Source organism: Mobula hypostoma, chromosome 4 (assembly GCF_963921235.1).
Source record: "Mobula hypostoma chromosome 4, sMobHyp1.1, whole genome shotgun sequence".
In the NCBI taxonomy this organism is placed as follows: Eukaryota; Metazoa; Chordata; class Chondrichthyes; order Myliobatiformes; family Myliobatidae; genus Mobula; species Mobula hypostoma.
This window is the reverse complement of record NC_086100.1, coordinates 87,367,161-87,388,846: the sequence shown is the minus strand read 5'-3', so window position 1 is coordinate 87,388,846 and position 21,686 is coordinate 87,367,161. Positions and strand designations below refer to the sequence as shown.

Genomic DNA, 21,686 nt, shown 5'->3' with positions numbered 1-21,686 from the left:
ACATTCCTTCTCTCTCTCTTCTTTTTCTCCCTCTGTCCCTCTGACTATACCCCTTGTCCATCCTCTGGGTTTTTTCCCCCCCTCCCCCTTTTCCTTCTCCCTGGGCCTCCTGTCCCATGATCCTCTCATGTCCCTTTTGCCAATCACCTGTCCAGCTCTTGGCTCCATCCCTCCCCCTCCTGTCTTCTCCTATCATTTTGGATCTCCCCCTCTCCCTCCCACTTTCAAATCTCTTACTAGCTCTTCCTTCAGTTAGTCCTGAAGAAGGGTCTCGGGCCGAAAGGTGGACTGTACCTCTTCCTAGAGATGCTGCCTGGCCTGCTGCGTTCACCAGCAACTTTGATGTGTGTTGCTGGTCTATTCTTGGGCCTTTTTTCTTCTGTTCTTATGGCGTGACTCTGAGATGCAAACACAGAAGAAACCCACAGACTCATTAACGCAGTTGAGGTCTTCTTCAATGGGAAATCCATAGGTCATGTAGGTTTCAGAGTCATGAGATGCAGGTCTGGTCACAGAGAAGGGTGGGAGTCTAAGGAAGCCACATTGCTCCAGAATCATGAACCTCTAGGGTACTGTACACACAGTGAGAACAGAAGATGAGGAGGTTGGAACTGTGATATTAAGCAGCAACTTTGCTGGTTATTGAAACTGACTGAGTGGTAATTATCTGAAATGAACTTGCCCTATTCTTTATTAACAATTTCCCCTATTGTCAGGTTGTGCCTATATTGGAACAGCGTGGTTGGAGGCATTACTAGTCTTCTATACTAAAGCTGGGGTATCGTCTGGTCCCAGAGAGTTTGCAATATCCAGTGCCGTCAGCTGGTTCCAAGCACCAAAAGGAGTGAGTAGAAGTGGCTTAAAATTGGCTTCAGTGACGGTGGGGATCAATGTTCCCTCTAACTTTCTTTCTACAGCTGTGCAGACCACCATTGCTCTGAGCAGGATTCCTGGCCTGAAAACTGCATGGCGCTTCAAGTGTTTTGCCTTTGTAATGTGCATACTATGAATATTTAGAATGAAGATTGAAAACTCACCTACTTTTGAATTTATTGAAAGGTGTAGTGAAGTATGGTACGGCAAAGAGAATCTTTCATGTATTGCAGACTTTTTTGTGTCAGTCTTTATTACAAATCCATTGTCTTTATTTTGGCACTCACATGCCGGGTTACACCATCGATAAGAAAGAGGATGTTCTCCTTCTCCAGTGGCTCGTTTAGTTGTCTGAGACCACTCTCAACTGGGTGCAGTAGGTCTGCAGGGCCACCGGACCATTGCAGATAGGGACACAGGGCATTTTCTGGGTTACTTACTCCCATTAGCTGCTGTGTTTGCAGAGCTTTAAGGCGACCCATGATGTCTCACTTGGTGAGGCTTCTTCCGTGTTTCATATTTATGTAGCTATTAACAAATGCCTCAGCGGTTTGTGGTTCTACTGCACCACACCTGTTTGGGGTTGGACCTTGAAGTTCCTGTCCAGAGTACTTTTTATGCCGTTGCTAATTTCAGTATCTTTTCAAAGTTACGTCCAAAATGAAAGATTAGCTTTCTTTATTTTGTGACTGTAACTGCACTTTATATTTTTTTGTGAAACACTTTGAGGTGACCTGAACATTTTGAAGGCACTTTACATGATACAGTGTGCCAAATGCAACTTGAATCTTTTGCCAGTCATATAATATAATCGTGGGTGAATTAATTATGACGTCATGCTGCGTCCCACTGTAATGAGAAGAATATGTTTTGTTCCCCGGAGGCATCTGCATAACATCCTCCTACAGCACCAGTGTTTATTGCTGCATGTAGTTACGAAGAACACGCAAAATGACTTGCCAAGGCTTGATCAACAGAAGTCCGGGAGTGAGGAGAGATCAGGATACAGCTCATGCATTGAATGTCGGAAACAAAGTAAAGTCAAGTTAAAGAGAGAAAGAGAGGTCAAGTAAAAAATGCAGACCAAAAGGAAAGAACTCGAATCGGAATGGTTTCTATATGTAATAGGACACATTATGTTCACATCAGTATTTCTGGCTTCAACATCAGGGAGAGGTAAGTACATGTGGGTAAGAGGCTAGTTTACCCTCTGGGTGCAGATCCACACTACTTCATGGTCTCTGAGCTGGAATTTACCTTTAGTGAATGTTAAATCAGTGTGACAGAAAACCAAATATCTTTTGGTCACTAAGGTGAAACTGAAAGTTAAAAGAAGTTCAGGGAAGCATAATAATTAAACTTCTCACTGGAAACAGATTTCAAACATGATTTTGCAGTGCTTTTTCAAATTATATTATAATTATCCTGTATGACACAAATGCTCGCTGATATTAAGAAAAACAATATTTGTACTGTAGAGGGTGTAAATCACATTGATAGATCCTCTCCTCTTTAATATGGGAAGTGTGTAGGTTATTTTACATATAAGCTAGTAGGAATTCATGACTTATTCAAGATTTATGAAGGGGATTTATTTCCAAGGTGGCACCTGCTACATAGCTACTGATAATCCAGGATCACTCTCCTTCCCTGTGTCTGCCAGTGTAAGGGTTTGCCCTGTTAATATCCACGCTGTTGGCCAATCCAAGTAAAAGAAAGGCACCTTAAATGGCCACTGGCTACCTAAAATTACTTCACAGCTAAAGATTTACAGTACTTCTGAAATGTAGCTACTGTTGTCATGGAGGAAATCAGTAGCAGAAATCACAGCAAAATTGGAGCTCGTCTGTAGTGAGGAAGGCAAACAGGATGGTAGCATTCATTTTAAGAGGACTAGAATATAAAGGTGAATATAGAATATAGAGGTGACGGGTTGCACCTGATCTTAAGGGGGACCAATATTCTCACTGGCAGGTTTGTTAGAGCTGTTGGGGAGGGTTTAAACTAATTTGGCAGGGGGGTGGAAACCAGAGTGAAGGGACTCAGGATAGGACGGATGGTAAAAAAGTAAAGATAGCGTGCTGTCAGACCGTCAGGAAGGACAGGCAGGTGATGGGGTTTAGTTGCAGCCAGCAGACTGAATAACAAATCATTAGAGATGCAGAATCAGAAAGGATAGCAAATACGGTGAATGAGTGGAGTATAAGAAATAAGGTGGATGATCTTGTTGCACTATTACAGATAGACAGGTATGATGTTGTGGCCATCACTGAATCATAGCTGAAGGATGGTTGTAGTTGGGAGATGAATGTCCAAGGCTACACGTTATATTGGAGGGATAGGAAGGTAGACAGAGGGGGTGGTGTAGCTCTTCTGGTAAAGAATGGCATCAAATCAGTAGAAAGTTGTGACATAGGATTGGACGATGTTGAATCTTGTGGGTTGAGTTAAGAAACTGCAAGGGTAAAAGGACCCTGATGGCAGGTAAAAGGACCCTGACAGGCCTCCCAACAGTGACTGGGAGGTGGACCACAGGTTACAAAAGGAAATAGAAAGTGCAGGTCAAAAGTGCAATATTATGATAGTCACGGGAGATTTTATCATGCTGGTCGACTGGAAAAATCAGGTTGGTAGCGGATCACAAGGGAGTGAGTATGTTGAATGCCGAAGAGATGGATTTTTAAAACTGTTTGTCATTGAGCCTACTAGGGGATCAGCTACATTGGATTAGGTGTTATGTATTGGACTGGAGGTGATTAGGGAACTTAAGGTAAAAAATCCTGAGGAGACAGTGATCACAATATGATTGAGTTCAACTTGAAATTTGATGGGGAGAAAGTGAAGTCTGATGTAGCAGTATTTCAGTGGAGTAAGGGAAATTACAGTGGAATGAGAGAGGAGTTGGCCAAAGTAAGTTGGAAGGAGCTGCTAGCAGGGATGTCAGCAGAGCAGCAGTGGTGTCTGTTTCTGTGGAAAATGAGGAAGGTGCAGGACATATGTATTCCAAGAGTGAAGAAATACTCAAATGGTAAAATAGAATAACCGTGGCTGACAAGGGAAGTCAAAGCTATAGTAAAAGCAAAAGAAAGGGTGTACAACAAAGCAAAAATTAGTGGGAAGATAGAGGATTAGGAAGTTTTTAAAAACCTACAGAGAGCAACTAAAAAATCATTAGAAGGGAAAAGATGAAATATGCTTTTTCAAGTATGTTAAAAATGAAAGAGAAATGAGAGTGGATATAGTACCGTTAGAAAATAAGGCAGGAGAAATAATAATGGGGGACAGGGAGATGGCTGATGAATTAAATGAGTACTTTACCTCATTCTTTCCTATGAAAGACTCTAGCAGCATGCCTGATGTTGTGTGTGAAGGTAGAGAAGTGGGTGCAGTTACTATTACAAGAGAGAAGGTGCTCAAAAAGCTGAAAGACCTAAAGGTACATAAGTCACCCAGACCAGATGAACTGCACCCTAGGGTTCTGAAAGAGGGAGTATTGTGGTGGTATTAGAAATGATCTTTCAAAAATCTTTGGACTCTGGCATGGTGCCAGAGGACTGTAAAACTGCAAATGTCACTCCACTCTTTAAGAAAGGCGGAAGGTAGCAGAAAGGAAATTATAGACCAGTTAACCTGACTTCAGTGGTTGGGAAGATGTCAGAGTCAATTGCTAAGGTGATGGAGTACTTGGTGACACAGGACAAAATAGTACAAAGTCAACATGGTTTCCTTCAAGGAAAATCCTGTCTGACGAATCTGTTGGAATTCTTCGAGGAGATTACAAGTAGGACAGATAAAGGGGATATAGTGGATGTTGTATATTTGGACTTTCGGAAGACCTTTGACGAGGTGCCACAGATGAGGCTGCTTACCAAGTTAAGAGCCCATGGTATTACAGGAAAGTTACTAATATGGTTAAAGCTTTGGCTGATTGGTAGAAGGCAGCGAGTGGGAATAAAAGGATCCTTTTCTGGTTGGCTGCCAGTTACTAGTGGTGCTCTGCAGGTGTCAGTGTTGGGACCACTTAGACAGATTAGGAGAATGGGCATGAAAGTGGCAAATGAAATATAATGTTGGGAAATGGATGGTCATGCATTTTGATAGTAGAAATAAATATGCCGACTATTTTCTAAATGGGGGGAAAATCCAGGAATCTGAGATGCAGAGGGACTTGGGAGTCCTTGTGCAGAACACCCTGAAGGTTAACTTGCGTGTTGAGTTGGTGGTGAGGAAGGCATATTCCATGTTAGCATTCATTTCAAGAGGTCTAGAATACAAGAGCAAGAATGTGATGCTGAGGCTTTATAAGGCACTGGTGAGGCTTCCTTGAGTATTGTGAACTGCTTTGGGCCCGTCATCTTAGAAAAGATGTGCTGGCATTGGAGAGGGTCCAGAGGAGGTTCACAAGGATGATTCCAGGAATAAAAAGGTTATCATATGAGGAACGTTTGATGGTTCTGGGTCTGTACTTGCTGGAATGCAGAAGGTTGAGGGGGGGATCTCATTGAAACCCTTCAAATATTGAAAGGCCTAGACAGAGTAGATGTGGAAAGGATGTTTCCCATGGGGGGAGAGTCTAGGACAAGAGGGCAAAACCTCAGGATAGAGGGACGCCCTTTCAAAACAGAGATGCAGAGAAATTTCTTTAGCCAAAGGGTGGTGAATTTGTGGAATTTATTGCCACATGCAGCTGTGGAGGCCAGGTCATTGGGTGTATTTAAGTCAGAGATTGATAGGTTCTTGATTGGACATGGCATCAAAGGTTACGGGGAGAAGGCCGGGAACTGGGGTTGAGGAGGAGAAAGAAAAAGGATTATCTATGATTGAATGGTGGAGCAGACTTAATCGGCCAGGTGGTCTAATTCTGCTCCTATGTCTTATGGTCTTATGGTCTAAAAGCAAGGATGTAAGGTTGAGACTTTATAAAGCATTGGTGAGGCTTCACTTGGAGGGCTGTGAGCAGTCTTGGGCTCCTTACCTTAAAAAGGATGTGCTCACACTGGGGCGGGTTCAAAGGAAGTTCATGAAAATGATTCCAGACTTGGATAGCCAGCTTTTCATATGAAGAGCATTTGATGGCTCTGGGCCTGTATTCACTGGAATTCAGAAGAATGAGGGGTGACCTCATTGAAACCTATTGAATGGTGAAAAGCCTTGATAGGGTGGATGTGGAGAGGATGTTTCCTGTGGTGGGAGAGGCTAACACCAGAGAACACAGCCTCAGAATAGAGGGGCATCCTTTTAGTATGGAGATGAGGAGGAATTTCTTTAGCCAGAGAGTGGTGAATCTGTGGAATTTGTTGCCACAGGCAGCTGTGGAGGCCAATTCTTTATGTATATTTAAGGCAGAGGTTGATAAATTCTTGATTGGTCAGGGCATGAAGGGATATGTGGAGAAACCAGGAGATTGGGGCTAAGAGGAAAAATGGATCAAAATGATGAAGTGGTAGAGCAGACTTGATGGGCCAAATGGTCTAATTCTGCTCCTATGTCTTATGGTCTTATTATGGTCTAAAAGTCAGTTGACTGGGAAATGCCTACATGCAGTGTCCACACTTTAGCCAGGCAGTATAAACGTCATTGGGTAATTCTCTTGTCTATCAAGTTTAATACCCACATTACTCTGTACGACTGACATTGATTTTATGTTCAGATTAATTACCCTCCACTCACTGCAATATTTCTGGGAGTTTACTTTGCATTAGTTGAGAGAAGTTGCTTTAGTTTCCTTTTACTTCACAATGTTTTTGTTTAAATACATGAAGATTTATAAATTAATTCACAAGAATGATCCCTAGAAAGAAAGGATTAATATATGAGGAACGTTTGATGGCTCTGGACCCGTAATCACTGGAGCTTAGAAGAATGAGGGGGGATCTCATTGAAAACTATCAAATGTTGAAAGGCCGAGGTGGAGTGGATATGGAGAAGTTTTCTATCGTGAGGCAGTCTAGGACTAGAGGTCACAGCCTGAGAATAGAGGGATGTCTCTTTATAGCAAGCAGTCTCTTTGGGTAGAGAGTGGCAAATTTGTGGAATTCATTGCCGCAGGTGCTATGTAGGCTAAATCAGTGGGTACTTTTTAAGGCAGAGGTTGATAAGTTCTTCATTGGTAAGAACATCAATGGTTATATTGAGAAGGCTGGACAAAAGGGTTGAGAGGGACTACAAATCAGCCATGATGGATTTGCAGAATAGACTCAATAGACAGAATGGCCTAATTCTGCTCTTATGTCTCAAGGTCTTATGGAATCGACTTTGATTATTGTACAATAGACTACCACCTCCAATTCATTGGCTAATACATTGTTGTCAATAAATAGTTTTGCCTAGAAATTGGACAAAATTATAAATTTTTAAAATTCTTTACATGCAAGAAAGCGAAAAGAGACATGGGTGGGGTAAAGCAGTGGAAAGCAGGTCAGTGCTGATGTGTGCAGATTGAAAATTGCAATGTTTAAAATACTCAGATTAGGTGGAGTCTATGCAGAGAGTGAAAACAGGTTAGTTACAGATTTGTATCGCACAGTAGAACTGCTATCTCACAGTTCCAGAAACCCAGGTCTAATGCCGACTTGGGGTGCTGCCTGTTGGGAGATTACATGTTCTCCTTGTGACTGCGTGGATTTTCTCTGGGTATCCCTGTTTGCACCCACATGTAAAGGATGCACGGGTTGGTAAGTTAGGTGGCCAGTGTGTTGGTGAGTGGTCAGATCTAGGGAAGTAGATGGGATTTTGGGGAGAATAAAATGGGCATGGGTAGGATTGGAGAAAATGGCTGCTTGATATACAAGGGCTTGTTTCTGAGCTGGATGACTCCATGACTTCATAAAAATGATTTTGCTCAGATTTCTGGATTGATTATTACTCATTGGATAATTGGCCCAAACAATTTTGGCCATGATTCAGAAACTTCCCAGAACCAGATGTAAACCAATATTATCCCATACACAGCAAAACTCTCTGAATTTATCCCATCAGAAACTGGCAGCCAGTGGCACAACCTATGACTTGTCATGAGTTTTCTCTGTCATGAGCAGCATCAGCGAAAAGATATCAGTTAAAGGATGCCCATGTTGCATCAATATTTTGTACACAGCTTCAGGCAGACTGCTTTCTCTGTGACAACAAACAACGTCCAATCTACTGGAATAACTCAGCCTGTTAAACAGCAACTGAGTGGCATGGGTGTGGGGCCTGCTGGTTGAATGGAATTAACATTTTGGGTTAACCAATCCTTTTGTAGAGTTTTGACCTGAAACACAGACAATTCCTTTCCCCAGGAGATGTTACTCATCTTGCTGAGTCCCTTCAGCAGATTGTTTGTTATCCAGATTCCTGCATCTGTGGCTTGCGCCTTTATTTTTCTGTGATCCACATTTATCTTCTAACTTCACTGACAAAAAAAAGTTCCAGGAACTTGATAATACCGGCCTAAATGTGAGATGTTCAGTAGGAATGAGTGAGTGATCTGGAAAAATAAGTTAAAGAGACTGGGCATGATTTTATACAAACTTATAGCTTACTCATTCATCACATGGCCCTCTATGCCCAGAATCCTGATAGACCCTATCAGGATCTATCTGAAGGTGCGATGGACCGTCATTCAGAGTGTTTCCGAGTACTGTCTCTGGTTATGTTTACCTGCTGCTTAATGTACAAATGCAGGAGTAGTCACTCCGTCCTTCAAATCTGCCCAGCCGTTCAATACGATTGTAACTGATCTGCCACAAAATTCAAATCCTCTTTTGTTCCAGTTCCATATTCTGATTTTTCAGTAATTTATCTATTTCTCTTAAACTGCCCTTAATGGTCCTGCCTCCACATGCCTCCAGGGTATGGAGTTCCAGAGATTCACCACCTTCTGCAAGAAGTTCCTATACAAGCTGAGGTCTGATCAGCCCCGGCTGGGTCACCTGGAGGAGGTTGTATGATGTTGAAAGACCCGAAACACCCGATGATTCCAGGAACATCACTGAAGATGTGTCCAGAAGCATCAATAGATGTATGTACACAGCTTACATCCTGAGTTAATCAGTGACAACCAGGAAAGACTGGGTGACAACCGCGAAAAGAGTGGTGACGACTGGAGAGTCAGTGACAGCCCGGAGAGACGGCAACCAGGGCAGAACGGGCTGGCAACCCAATCTGCATCCTCTGAGGGGAGGACCCCCACAAAAGCCACAAAGAATCTAAGGAAAAGATACCCCCAGGGGTGCCCGAGAGGGGGGGAGGATGAGCACCCCAGTCGGATGGACACAACGACATCAGACCCAGGCAATGAACAAACGACGATGAGGAAGCAGTGTGCATGTGGCAAAATCCGCAAGAATGATCGTGGCTTGAAGATCCACTAAGCGAGGATGAAGCGTTTGGCGGGAGCAGGAGCAGCACAACGCACAGGTGTCCAACCTGGCGAGATGAAGGAGGGGCCAGGCCCGGAGTCACCTCATAGTGCCCGGAACCTCCAAGTGTTGCAAACTAATCCCTCGAACATGAGTAACAGGAGGCGGATCAAATGGCCTGCAGCTAACATGACTTCACTGTGGAAGCAGTTTGATGAAGATGTTAACCAAATTCTGGAGGCAACGGCGAAGGGAGGGGTTGATAGGAAGCTGCAAGCCATGAAAACAATTATTGTTAGTATCGCAGCTGAACGGTTCGGAGAAGAGGAGAAGGAAGGCTCCAAAACATCTCACTCGAAGAACCAAAGAGCATCGAGGATCCACAACATCAGGCAGGAGATGAAAGCACTGAAGTCCCAATACAAGGAGGCAGGAGAAGAGGAGCGCATTGGCTTGGCCCAGCTGATGTGCATACTATGAAAGAAGATCAGGGTCCTCCGCCGGGCAGAGTGGCATCGGAGGCAGCGTCGTGAAAGGGCCCGAAAACGTGCTGCCTGTATCGCCAACCCCTTCAAGTTCACCAAGGAGTTGCTGGGGGAGAAGCGCAGTGGGAAACTGGCCTGTTCACAGGAAAACATAGACCAACATCTGAAGAAGATATATAATGATCCTGAAAGAGAGCAGGAGTTGGGAGAGTGTGACATCCTAATAGACCCACCTGAACTGGATGTGCAGTTCGACGTGTCAGAGCTGCAACTAAAGGAAGTCAGAGAGGTCGTCCACAAAGCAAGGACAAGCTCGGCTCCAGGACCAAGCAACACCTCGTACAAAGTGTACAAGAACTGCCCCAAACTCCTGCTGCGTCTGTGGAAGATCCTGAGAATCTTCTGGAGAAGGGGGAAGATCCCAGAACAGTGGAGAGTGGCTGAAGGGGTGTGGATCCCGAAGGAGGAAAATGCCACCCAGATAGATCAGTTTCGCATCATCTCCCTGCTGTGTGTCAAGGCGAAGATCTTCTTCAGTGCAGTTTCTAACCGGCTGTGCACCTACCTAGCAAAGAACACCTATATTGATACATCAGTCCAGAAGGGTGGCATTTCAGGGATGCTGGGCTGTCTGGAGCACATCAGTGTGGTGACACAGCTCATCAGGGAGGCCAGAGAGAACAAGGGCAACCTGTCAGTGTTGTGGCTCGACCTGGCAAATGCATATGGCTCCATTCCGCACAAGCCGGTGCAGCTCACACTGACCAAATATCACATCCCCAGCAGAATCAGAGACCTTATTGCTGATTATTACAGCAACTTCAGGATGAGGGTCTCTTCAGGAGCAATTACATCAACAAGGTGGAGGTCAGCATCATCACAGGGTGCACTATCTCAGTGACACTGTTCTCCCTAGCCATGAACATGCTCACTAAGTCTGCTGAACCAGAGTGCAGAGGGCCCAGAATGAATTCCGCTCAACAGCAACCACCTATCAGGGCATTCATGGATGACCTCACAGTCACCACAGAATCAGTCCCAGGCTGCCGGGGGATTCTGCAAGGGCTCGAAAAGCTGGTGGAGTGGGCCCGGATGCGTTTCAAACCTGCCAAGTCAAGATCGATGGTGCTGAGGAAAGGGAAGGTGGAGAACAAGTTCCAGTTCAGCATCGCAGGCACAGCCATCCCAACCATCACAGAAAAGCCAGTCAAGGGCTTAGGCAAAGTTTTTGACAGCTGTTTAAGGGACACAACATCCTTTCAGGCAACCTGCACCGAGTTGGATGGCTGGCTGAAATCTGTGGACAAGTCTGGCCTACCTGGGAAGTTTAAAGCCTGGGTGTATCAGCATGGCATTCTTCCCAGAATCCTGTGGCCCCTCCTTGTCTATGCAGTTCCGATCTCGACAGTCGAAACCTTAGAGAGGAGGGTTAGCAACCACCTCAGGAGATGGCTGGGGCTGCCAAAGAGCCTGAGCAGCATCGCACTCTATGGACACCACAACAAACTGCAACTGCCCTTCAAATCCTTGGAGGAAGAATTCAAGGTAACAAGAGTCAGAGAAGTGCTACAGTATAGGGACTCAAGTGACCCGAAGGTGGCTAGAGCAGGGATCCAAGTAAGTACTGGCGGGAAGTGGAGGGCAGAGGAAGCTGTTCAGGAGGCAGAGGCAAGGATGCGTCACAGGAGGCTGGGGGGGGGGGTCACATGAGGCCGAGCTGGGCTGGGATCCTTTCCAACTCCCCAAATGGACACCAGAGGGAAGGAAAGGCATTGTCTAGTTCAGGAGGAGGTGAGAGCAGTAGTGGAGGAGATGAGAGCCTGCAAGACGGTGGGAATGAAACAACAGGGAGCTTGGACAAGATGGGAGAATGCGGTTGAGAGGAAAGTGACCTGGGTTGATCTTTGGAAAGCCGAACCACACCGCATCCAATTTCTCATCCAGGCAGTATACGATGTGCTTCCAAGCCCATCAAACCTGCACACATGGGGCAAGGCAGAGTCATCGGCGTGCCCACTGTGCTCCAAGTGAGGAACCCTGGAGCACATCCTCAGCGGCTGTGCAAGGGCACTTGGTGAGGGACGGTACAGGTGGAAGCATGATCAGGTCCTGAAGACCATCGCTGAAGCCGTCAGTGCAGGAGTTGAGTGGGCAAAGCGGTCCCGACCCTCCAAGCAGACCATTGCCTTTGTCAGAGCTGGGGAGCAGCCAATACCTGCCAAAAGAACATCTGCAGGCATTCTGACCTCTGCAAGGGACTGGCAGCTGTTGGTGGACCTCGAAGGGCAGCTGAAGTTCCCCAACCATATCGCAGCCACCACCCTGCGACCAGACATTGTCCTAGTGTCTGTGTCTACTAAGCAAGTGGTGCTGCTGGAGCTGACAGTCCCATGGGAAGATAGCTTGGAGGAGGCCTTTGAAAGGAAGCTCTCCAAGTACGCAGGACTGGTCAGCAACTGTCAGCAGGCTGGATGGAGAGCGAGGTGTCTCCCAGTGGAGGTTGGTTATAGGGGATTCGTAGCCCGTTCTTTAGTTAGAGCCTTCAGCATTTTGGGCATCGAGGGAGAGAGGAAGAGGAGAGCCATCCACAGTACCACCGATGTGGCAGAGAGGGCCTCAGGATGGCTGTGGCACAAAAGAGGGGAGCCATGGAGTCATAAGTAGCTAGCCATCTGGACACAAGCTGGGGTCTGATCAGCCCCGGCTGGGTCACCTGGAGGAGGTTGTATGATGTTGAAAGACCTGAAACACCCGATGATTCCAGGAACATCACTGAAGATGTGTCCAGAAGCATCAAAAATGTACGTACACAACAGTACACCTCAATTTTAAATAACCATTGCCTAATCTTGTAACTATGTTCTTTCATTGGAGACTTTTCCATGAATGGAAGTATATTGACATCTACCAACCATACCCTATCAGGATCTTAGATGTTTTAGTTAGATCACCTCTTTCTTCTTGACTCTGAAGAAGATATCTAATTTCTACAGTTGCACATTTTAGGTTAACCCTCTCATTCCAGAATTTAGTTAAACAAATCTCTTCTGGACTTCCCCCAATGCCATTAATCCTTGCAGAAATAAGGGAACTAAATCTGTATTCAGTACTCCAGGTGTGGTCTCACTAACACCCTGCATAATTGTAACAGTACTTCTCTGTTAGTAACCTCCAATCCTTTTGCAATAAAGGCAAATGTGTTAGGTTCCTTCCTAATAAGTTGCAACTTCTGCCTGCTAAATTTCTGCGATTCGTGCATTAGAACACCTCAACCCCACCATACTTCACCTTGCAATCTCTCCCACTCTCTGTTTTTCTGTGGTAATATATATATATAGTAGTCGCCCTTAGATTCCTCTTATCTCACACTTTCCCACATTAAACCCCAATTGCCAAGTTTTCATCCACTTCTCTATTTACCTATATTCTGCAACAGCTCTAAATATCCTCATTGTCACATGCCTCCCTCTCTATTTTGCTGTCAAGAACAAACTTGGATACCTTGCACTCTGCTCCCTCCTCCTGGCTATTAATATAGATCACAAATATGTAATGAGGGCCAATAACAGATTCTTGGGTTACTTCACTAGTTACGTTCTTCCTGAAAAATGAACTTTTATTCTGACTCTGTCTCCAGTGAGAAACCCCAAATTTCAATCTATGTGAACACACTTTCCCTTATACTATGTTGTGCACCAGACTGTTAGATGGCACCTTGTCAAATGTCTTGCAAAACTTCGAATGTACTACCCTCTCCCTCTCTCTCTCTCTACTCTCGAGGGAAGGGCTCTGCATTTGGATGATTTGTCTCTCCCTCTTGATGCTGCCAGCGGACAGTGTCAGAGCAAGTTTAATTGCCATGGTTTGTGGATTGTGGACTCTAATTCAGGTTTATGATGTGTTCTTGTTCTGGATGCTCCTTTTTTGTTGCTACTTTTCAGTGATGTTTGAATAGGGGTAGCTTGCAGATAATGAACACTGAGCTGAACTGAAATATGCCTTTTGATTTTGTGTTTTATATTCTGTGTTTTTTTTTGTTGCCATTTGCGCAATTTTTCTGCACGTGGAGAGGAGGGTGGGTTTGTTGTTTTTTCCTCGAAGGTGTAGATTCCATGGTTCTTTGTTTTGTGGCTGCCTGTGGAAGACAAGTCTCAGTGCTGTGTACTGCATGCGTACTTTGAATATACAGGTACTTTGAATCATTGGGTTGTGCGTTCTCAAAGAACAGGAGCAAGTTTACCAAACAAGGTTCATCATTGATTTAAAAAAAAGCATAGAGTTGATCTAATTGCATTAAGTTTCTCTAAATTATTAATTATATTTTCCATGATTAGACATTCCAGCATCTTGTCAACAACGGATGTAACCATGTTACCATCTTTTTGTCTTCCTCCCTCCTTGAACACTGAATTCACACCTGCAGTTTTTAATCTGGTGGAGCCTTCCATGAACTCAATGAGCTTTGAAAAACATGAACCAATGACTGCAGTATCTCTGCAGTAATTTACTACATAACCATTTGGTGTGGGCCATAAAACTTGACTTGTTGTCTGCCTTTGGTTCCGTTAGTTTATCCAATAATTTGACCCTCATGATAGGGAACTTAAGAAATATTGTTTGAAACTACCAACCAGATGTCTTTGCAAATGTTTGCAGTCTTCCACCATGACTGATGAAAAGCATTGATTTAACTTATCAATGATTGACTAATTTCCTGTTTTTATAAAGTTCCTAGTTCTTGAAAAATTATTGATTTTGTAACGTTCTCAGTCCTCTGATTTACCACTAGCCTGTACCATTTTTATATGCTCGTCTTTGATAATAATATTTTCATCTTCATCCTGAGATAGCTTATTTTACATTTTTCTTCAGAGATCTCTTTCTAATTGGGATAAGTTAAATTAATAATTATAAATTAATTATTTTTATTAATTATAAGCGTCTGATCGTCCACTGACCGTGTCCATAAGCTCATTACCCAATCCACTCAAGGCTATTTGATCGTCATATCACTGTTATAGTTCTCATTTCAGTGGAGGCCGTTGGTTATGGCTTCAAATTATATCCGGATTTGTACTATGTTTTATTTTACTTAGAGATAAAGTGCGGAACAGGCTCTTCCAGCCTAACAAGCCACACTGCCCAACAACCCAAATATTTAACACTAGTCTAATCACAGGACAATTTACAATGACCAATTAAGCGATACATTTTTGGACTGTGGGTAGGGACTGGAGCACTCAGAGGAAACCCACGCAGCCACCGGGAGAATGTACAAACTCCGTACAGGCAGTGGCAGGGATTGAACCCAGATCATTGGCACTGCAAAGCGACATGCAACCACTATGCTACTGTGCTGCCCATGATATGGTGGTGTAGTCTCCATTTCTGGTCTTCGTCACAGGGGATCCTTAACCAAAACATATTTTATCAATCTTAAATCCCCTTATCCTTACCTTCCACCCGACGATTCTTCGCATCCAGTACATCCATGTTCTGTGAGATCCAACCACTAAAGACATCTTTACCCCCTCTCCACTTTCCATAGGGATTGCTCTCTCCATGACTCCAGTGTCTATTTGTCCCTCCCCACTGATCCCCCTTCTGGTACATCCCCGCCAGTGGCACAATTCACCACCCTCAACATCATTCAGGGCCCCAAACAATGCTTCTGGGAGAGGCAACGCTGCACCTATGAGTCTGTTGTGGTCTTCGACTGTATCTGGTGCTCCTCTAATTAGTGAGACCAGATGTAGATTGAAGGACCATTTTGTCAAGAACTTTCACTCCGTCCACAGCAGGTAGGATTTTCCAGTGGCCAAGCATTTTAATTCTACCTCTCATTCCCATTCTGACATTTCAGTCCATAGGCAACTCTACTGCCAAGATGTGGCCGCTCTTAGGGGGACAGAGCAACACCTCATAGCATCCAACCTGACTGAATGGACATCACAATGACTTCTCTAACTTCTGGTAATGTCTCTCCCCTCGACCTTCTCTCTTTTTCCATTCCCCATTCTGGAACCCCTCTCTTCTCTTCACCCACCTATCACCTCCTTATGGTGTCCTTCCTCCCATGATCCACTTTCCTCTCCAGTCTGATTCCTTCTGCTTCAGCCCTTTATGTTTTCCACCTAATACCTTCTGGCTTCTCATTTCATCCCACCCTTCCCCACCCACTTACCTTCTCCATCAGCTGGTTTTAGCTATCACAGGATCAGAATTAGAATCAGGTTTATTATCACTGGCATTAGACACTAGACGCTAGAATACTACAGCACAGTACACGCCCTTCAGCCCTCGATGTTGTGCCGACATATATATTCCTAAAAAAAAAGTATTAAACCCACACTACCCCGTAACCCTCTATTTTTCTTTCATCCATGTGCCTGTCCAAGAGGCTCTTAAGTACCCCTAAAGTTTTAGCCTCCACCACCATCCCTGGCAAGTCATTCCAGGCACCCACAACCCTCTGTGTAAAAAACTTACCCCTGATGTCTCCCCTAAACTTCCCTCCCTTAACTCTGTACATATGCCCTCTGGTGTTTGCTATTCGTGCTCTGAGAAACAGGTACTGGCTAGCCACCCTATCTTTGCCTCTCATAATCTTGTAGACCTCTATCAAGTCCCCTCTCATCCTTCTACGCTCCAAAGAGAAAAGTCCCATCTCTGGTAACCTTGCTTCATAAGTCTTGTTTTCCAATCCAGGCAACATCCTGGTAAATTTCCTCTGCACCCTCTCCATAGCTTCCACATCCTTCCTATAATGAGGTGACCAGAAATGAACACAACACTCTAAGTGTGGCCTCACCAGAGATTTGTAGAGTTGCAACATGACCTCTCTGCTCTTGAACTCAATCCCCCTATTAATGAAGCCTGGTATCCCAAAGGCCTTCTTAACTATCCTATCAACCTGTGCAGCGATCTTGAGGGATCCCTCTGTCCCTCTGTTCATCCAGTTTCTTAAGTAACTGACCATTAACCCTGTACTCAGCCTTCTGGTTGGTCCTTCCAAAATGCATCACCTCACACTTATCCGAATTGAACTCCATCTGTCACTTTTCTGCCCAACTCTGCATCCCGTCTATATCCTCTTGTAACCTTCGATAACCTACAGCTCCATCCACAACTCCTCCAATCTTCGTGTCATCTGCAAACTTATTCACCCATCCTTTCGCCTCTTCATCCAGGTCATTTATAAAAATCACAAAGAGTAGGGGTCCCAGGACAGATCCTTGCGACACTCCACTAGTCACTGACCTCCAGGCAGAATACTTTCCTTCCACTAATACCCTCTGCTTTCTTTCTGTAAGCCAATTTTTTATTCAAACAGCCGAGGTTCCACTGATCCCATGTCTCATGACTTTCTGGATGAGTCTCTCGTGGGGGACCTTGTCAAATGCCTTGCTAAAATCCATGTAGACAACATCTACCGCCCTACCCTCAACAATTTCTTTTGTTACCGCTTCAAAAAACTCAATCAGGCTCGTGAAGTACGATCTTCCCTTCACAAAGCCAAGTTGACTATCCTTGAGTAGACTGTACTTCTCCAAATGCTCGTAGCTCCTGTCCTTAAAAATCCTTTCCAATAGTTTGCAGACCACTGACGTAAGACTCACCGGTCTATAGTTCCCAAGAGTCTCCCTATTACCTTTTTTAAACAAGGGAACTACATTTGCCATTTTCCAATCCTCCAGCACCTCCCCTGCTGCCAAAGAGGATTCAAAGATCATAGCTACTGCTCCAGCGATCTCTTCCCTCACTTCCTACAGCAACCTGGCATATATCACGTCCGGCCCTGGGGACTTACCAATCTTGATGTTTTTAGAAGATCCAACACTTCTTCTTCCTTAATCTCCACATTGTCCAGCACACAGGCCTGTTCAATTTCGACCTCACCCTGATCAAGGTCCTTTTCACTTGTGAATACTGAAGCAAAGTATTCATTTAGGACCTCCCCAACCTCTTCTGCCTCCAGGCACATGTTGCCTTCTTTATCCTTTAGCAGCCCCACCTTCATTCTTGTCATCCTTCTGTTCTTCACATACGCATAGAACGCCTTGGGGTTCTCCTTAATCCTACATGCCAAGGCCTTCTCATGCCCCCTTCAAGCTCTCTCTTTTTAATGCTCCTTCCTGGCTACCCTATATTTCTCATGAGCCCCTCCTGCTTCCTGCTTCTTATACCTAATATATGCTTCCTTCTTCCTCTTGACGAGTTGCCTCATGTGTTTCATCAGCCACGGTTCCCTTTTCCTACCATTTTTTCCTTGTCCCAGTGGGACAAACCTATCCTGCTCCCAGCACAAGTGGTCACTAAACGTCCTCCACATTACTTCTGTGCTTTCACCCTTGAACATCTGTTTCCAATTTACTCTCGCTAGTTCCTGCCTCATCTCTTCCTAGTTAGCCCTTCTCCAGTTAAGCACTTTACCATTTTGTCTGTTTTTAAAACTATATGCTGAAGCTAAGGGAGTTGTGGTCACTCTCACCAAAATGCTCCCCCACCAAGAGGTCTGCCACCTGACCAGGTTCATTACCCAGAACCAGATCCAGTATGGCCTCTCCTCTCGTTGGCCGGTCCACATACTGTGTCAGGAATCCTTCTTGAACACACCTGACAAATTCAGACCCATCTATCCCCCTGCAGTCAGGAGGTGCCAGTCGATACGAGGGAAGTTGAAATCACCCATAACTACAACCCTGTATTTCCTGCACCATTCTAAAATCTGCCTGCTTATCTGCTCCTCGGTGACCCGAGGGCTATTTGGTGGCCTATAGACTACTCCCAGCACAGTGATTGATCCCTTCCTATTTCTGACTTCCTATTAATTAATTACAGTATATGTATACTGAATAGATTAAAAATTGTGCAAAAACAGAAATAATATATATGAAAAGATGAGGTAATGTTCAAGGATTCACTGTTCCTTTAGGAATCAGACGGCAGAGGGGAAGAAGCTGTTTCTGAATCGCTGAGTGTGTGCCTTCAGGCTTCTGTACCTCCTACCTGTTGGTAACAGTGAGAAAAGGGCATGCCCTGGGTGCTGGAGGTCCCTAATAATGGCTGCTGCCTTTCTGAGACACCGCTCCTTGAAGATGTCCTGGGTACTTTGTAGGCTAGTGCCCAAGATGGAGTCGACTAAATTTACAACACTCCGCAGCTTCTTTTGACCCTGTGCCGTAGCCCCCCCACCCCCATACCAGACAGTGATGCAGCCTGTCAGAATGCTCTCCACTGTATCAGTCATCTATTATCTGGTTGCAACTATCATCTATCAAGCTAATATTGACATATTTGTGTACTTATCATTCTCTCTGCTGATATACGTAATCACCCTAGCTATATATACGTGCCAAAAGCTGTTGTTCAGTACTTTATATATTTATATATCTTTCATGTAATCTATCTTTTTGTTAACTATTTGCCATTTTATCATTAAGTATTTATCCACGTGTATAGAGATTACCTTCAATATCCTTAGTTTTTTCAATAACTTGATTTCTGCTCTATTTTTCTAATGCTGATACATTGGATAGTTTACTACAGGAATGGAACTACAGTAATGTGCAAAAGTTTAAGGCCTACGTATGTAGCTAGGGTGCCTAGGGTGCATCAGACTTTCGCAGAGTACTGTCTTTGACATGGAGTAGAAAGCGAGTTTGTAAATCGGGCAAGAGCGAAGGATGTTGGGAATGAAGAGTGGAGCGGCGTGGGAGAGGAATGGGATAGGTGGCAGAGGAGGAGTGCAGTGGCAGGGGTGTGAGACACCAGGCAAAATTGTTTGATTCCAAACAATTGGTTTATTGATCATTACAGAATGTCTCTCTGGTGTTTCCACTCCCTCCCCTCTCTCTTTCCCTTTTCCCAACCCTGATTCCTCTTTCCCTGCCCTCTTCCCACTCCCAGTCTATGATAGAAACCCATATCAGAATCAGGTTTATCATCACTCATATATGTCATGAATTTTTTTTTTTGCAGTCCATAAGATTACTACAGTACTGTGCAAAAGTCTTCGGCACCCTAGCAATATATATACCCAAGACTTTTGGACAGTACTGTATTTATTTCATATTCCTTTAAATTCAACAAATCTTAACATTTTGGATTTTTCTGGGAGTTATCCAAATATTGTCACAATTTGATTCAAACTAAATCTTAATCCTTAAATGAACTAGGAGCACATCAATTCTAATACAAAAATGTTTTTAAAAGATTAAAATAAAGCTTTGTGTTCTGTCCGTTATTCTTCACAAGACTTTCTGCTCTGGAGTCACGTGATAGTAATTTGTCTTGTCCAGCTATGTGAATCTCTCTCCACTGGAACCAGGGATGACAAAGTTGGTCCCTCTTATTCTCTTTGACTGCCTTTCTTCTCTATACTTGGAAAGGAGGGAGAGAATCCTTCGGTGTCAATCTACCAGAACTGGAAAGATGAGGGAAGAGCTTCTATTAAGGAAGTGTTAGGAGTTTATGAGCTAAGTGGAAAAGCAAGATCTTGTGGGTCAAACATACTAATATTGTTATAGAAAACAAGGAAAGATTTCCAATTATATAGCACCTTTCATGACCACTGATAATTAACTTCAAAGTATTATCGAAGTACATATATGTCATCATTTGGTTCAAGAGCCTGATGGTTTAGGAGTAGTTAACTGTTCCTGAACCTGGTGAGTCCAGAGGCTCCTGTACCTTCTCCCTATGGCAGCAGCAAGAGGAAAGCATGTCCTGCGTGGGGGTCCCTGATGATGGATGCTGCTCTCCTGTGACAGCGTTTCAAGTAGATGTGCTCATTGTTTGGGCGTGCTTCACTTGAGATGGGTTGGGGCGTATCCACTACATGTTGTAGGATTTTCCATTCAAGGGCATTGGTGTTTCCATACCAGGCTGTGATGTAGCCAGTCAATATACTCTCCACTACACATAGATGTTTGTGAAAGGAGGTATTGAGGCCAAGGTCTTGGAACTTATTGATTAGTTTTGAGGGGATGATAATATTGAGTGCTGAGATGTAGTTAATAAAGAACATTGTGATGTATGAGTCTTTCCAGATATTCCTGTGTTGAGTAAAGAGCCAATGAGATGGGATCCGCTCTGGACCTGTTGCTCCAGAGGCAAATTGGAGCTGATCAGGCAGGAGGTGAAATGTTTTATCGCTAATCTCTCAAACATTTCATCACTGTCGATATAAGTGCCATTAGGTGATAGTTGTTGTGGTAGGTCACCATACTGTTCTTGGGCACTAGTATAATTGAAGCCTGTTTGAAACAGGTGGATACCACACACTGTGAAAGTGAGGGATTAAAGATCTCAGTGAACATTTCAGCCATTTGATCAGCACAGGTCTTCAGTACTTGGCCAGGTATCATCTGGGCCAGATGCTTTTCGTAGATTCACCCTCCTGAAGGCTGCTGGCATATCAACTTCAGAGACTGAAATCTTATGATCCTTGGAGAATGTAGGAGTTCCTGATGATTCCTCCATGTTTTGCTAATCCAAGCGAGTATAGAAGGCATTGAGCTCATCTGGAAGCGAAACCCTATTGTCAGCTATGTCGCTTGATATAACTTTATAAGAGGTAATAGTATTCAAGCCCTGCCACAACTGTCAAGTACCCTTTGTTGGTTCAAGTTTGGTCCAGAATTGCCATCTCACCTATGAGATGGCTTTCCATAGATTGTACCCGTTCCCCTTGTAACTTTCTTGTTCACCAGACTTGAATGCCTCTGATCTGGCCCTCAGCATACTGCGGATCTCATGGTTCATTCAGGGCTTCTGATTGGGGAAGACTGAATGATTTTGTGGGGACACACTCATCTACAGCTGTTTTAATAAAGTCTGTGACAATCATGGTGTATTCATTGATATCCCCAGAGGAGTGCTTGACCACGGCCCAGTCCACTTGAAGCAATTCCATAGCTGCTCCACTGCCTCTTGCAACCACCTCTTTGTAGTCCGAATCTCTGGAGCTTTACTCTTTAGCCTC

At 44.3% G+C, this 21,686-nt stretch overlaps 1 protein-coding gene across 1 annotated transcript in view; it reads left to right on the top strand.

The window, feature by feature from the left end:
* The first annotated feature begins 1,811 nt into the window (after positions 1–1,811).
* The window catches only part of crfb16 (cytokine receptor family member B16), a 78,202-nt gene continuing 58,327 nt past the window's right edge, over positions 1,812–21,686 (top strand). Inside the window, exon 1 of the mRNA XM_063044987.1 lies at positions 1,812–2,049. Within this exon, the coding sequence (XP_062901057.1) occupies positions 1,950–2,049 (100 nt within the window). The 5' untranslated portion in view covers positions 1,812–1,949. The remainder of the gene's footprint in view (positions 2,050–21,686) is intronic.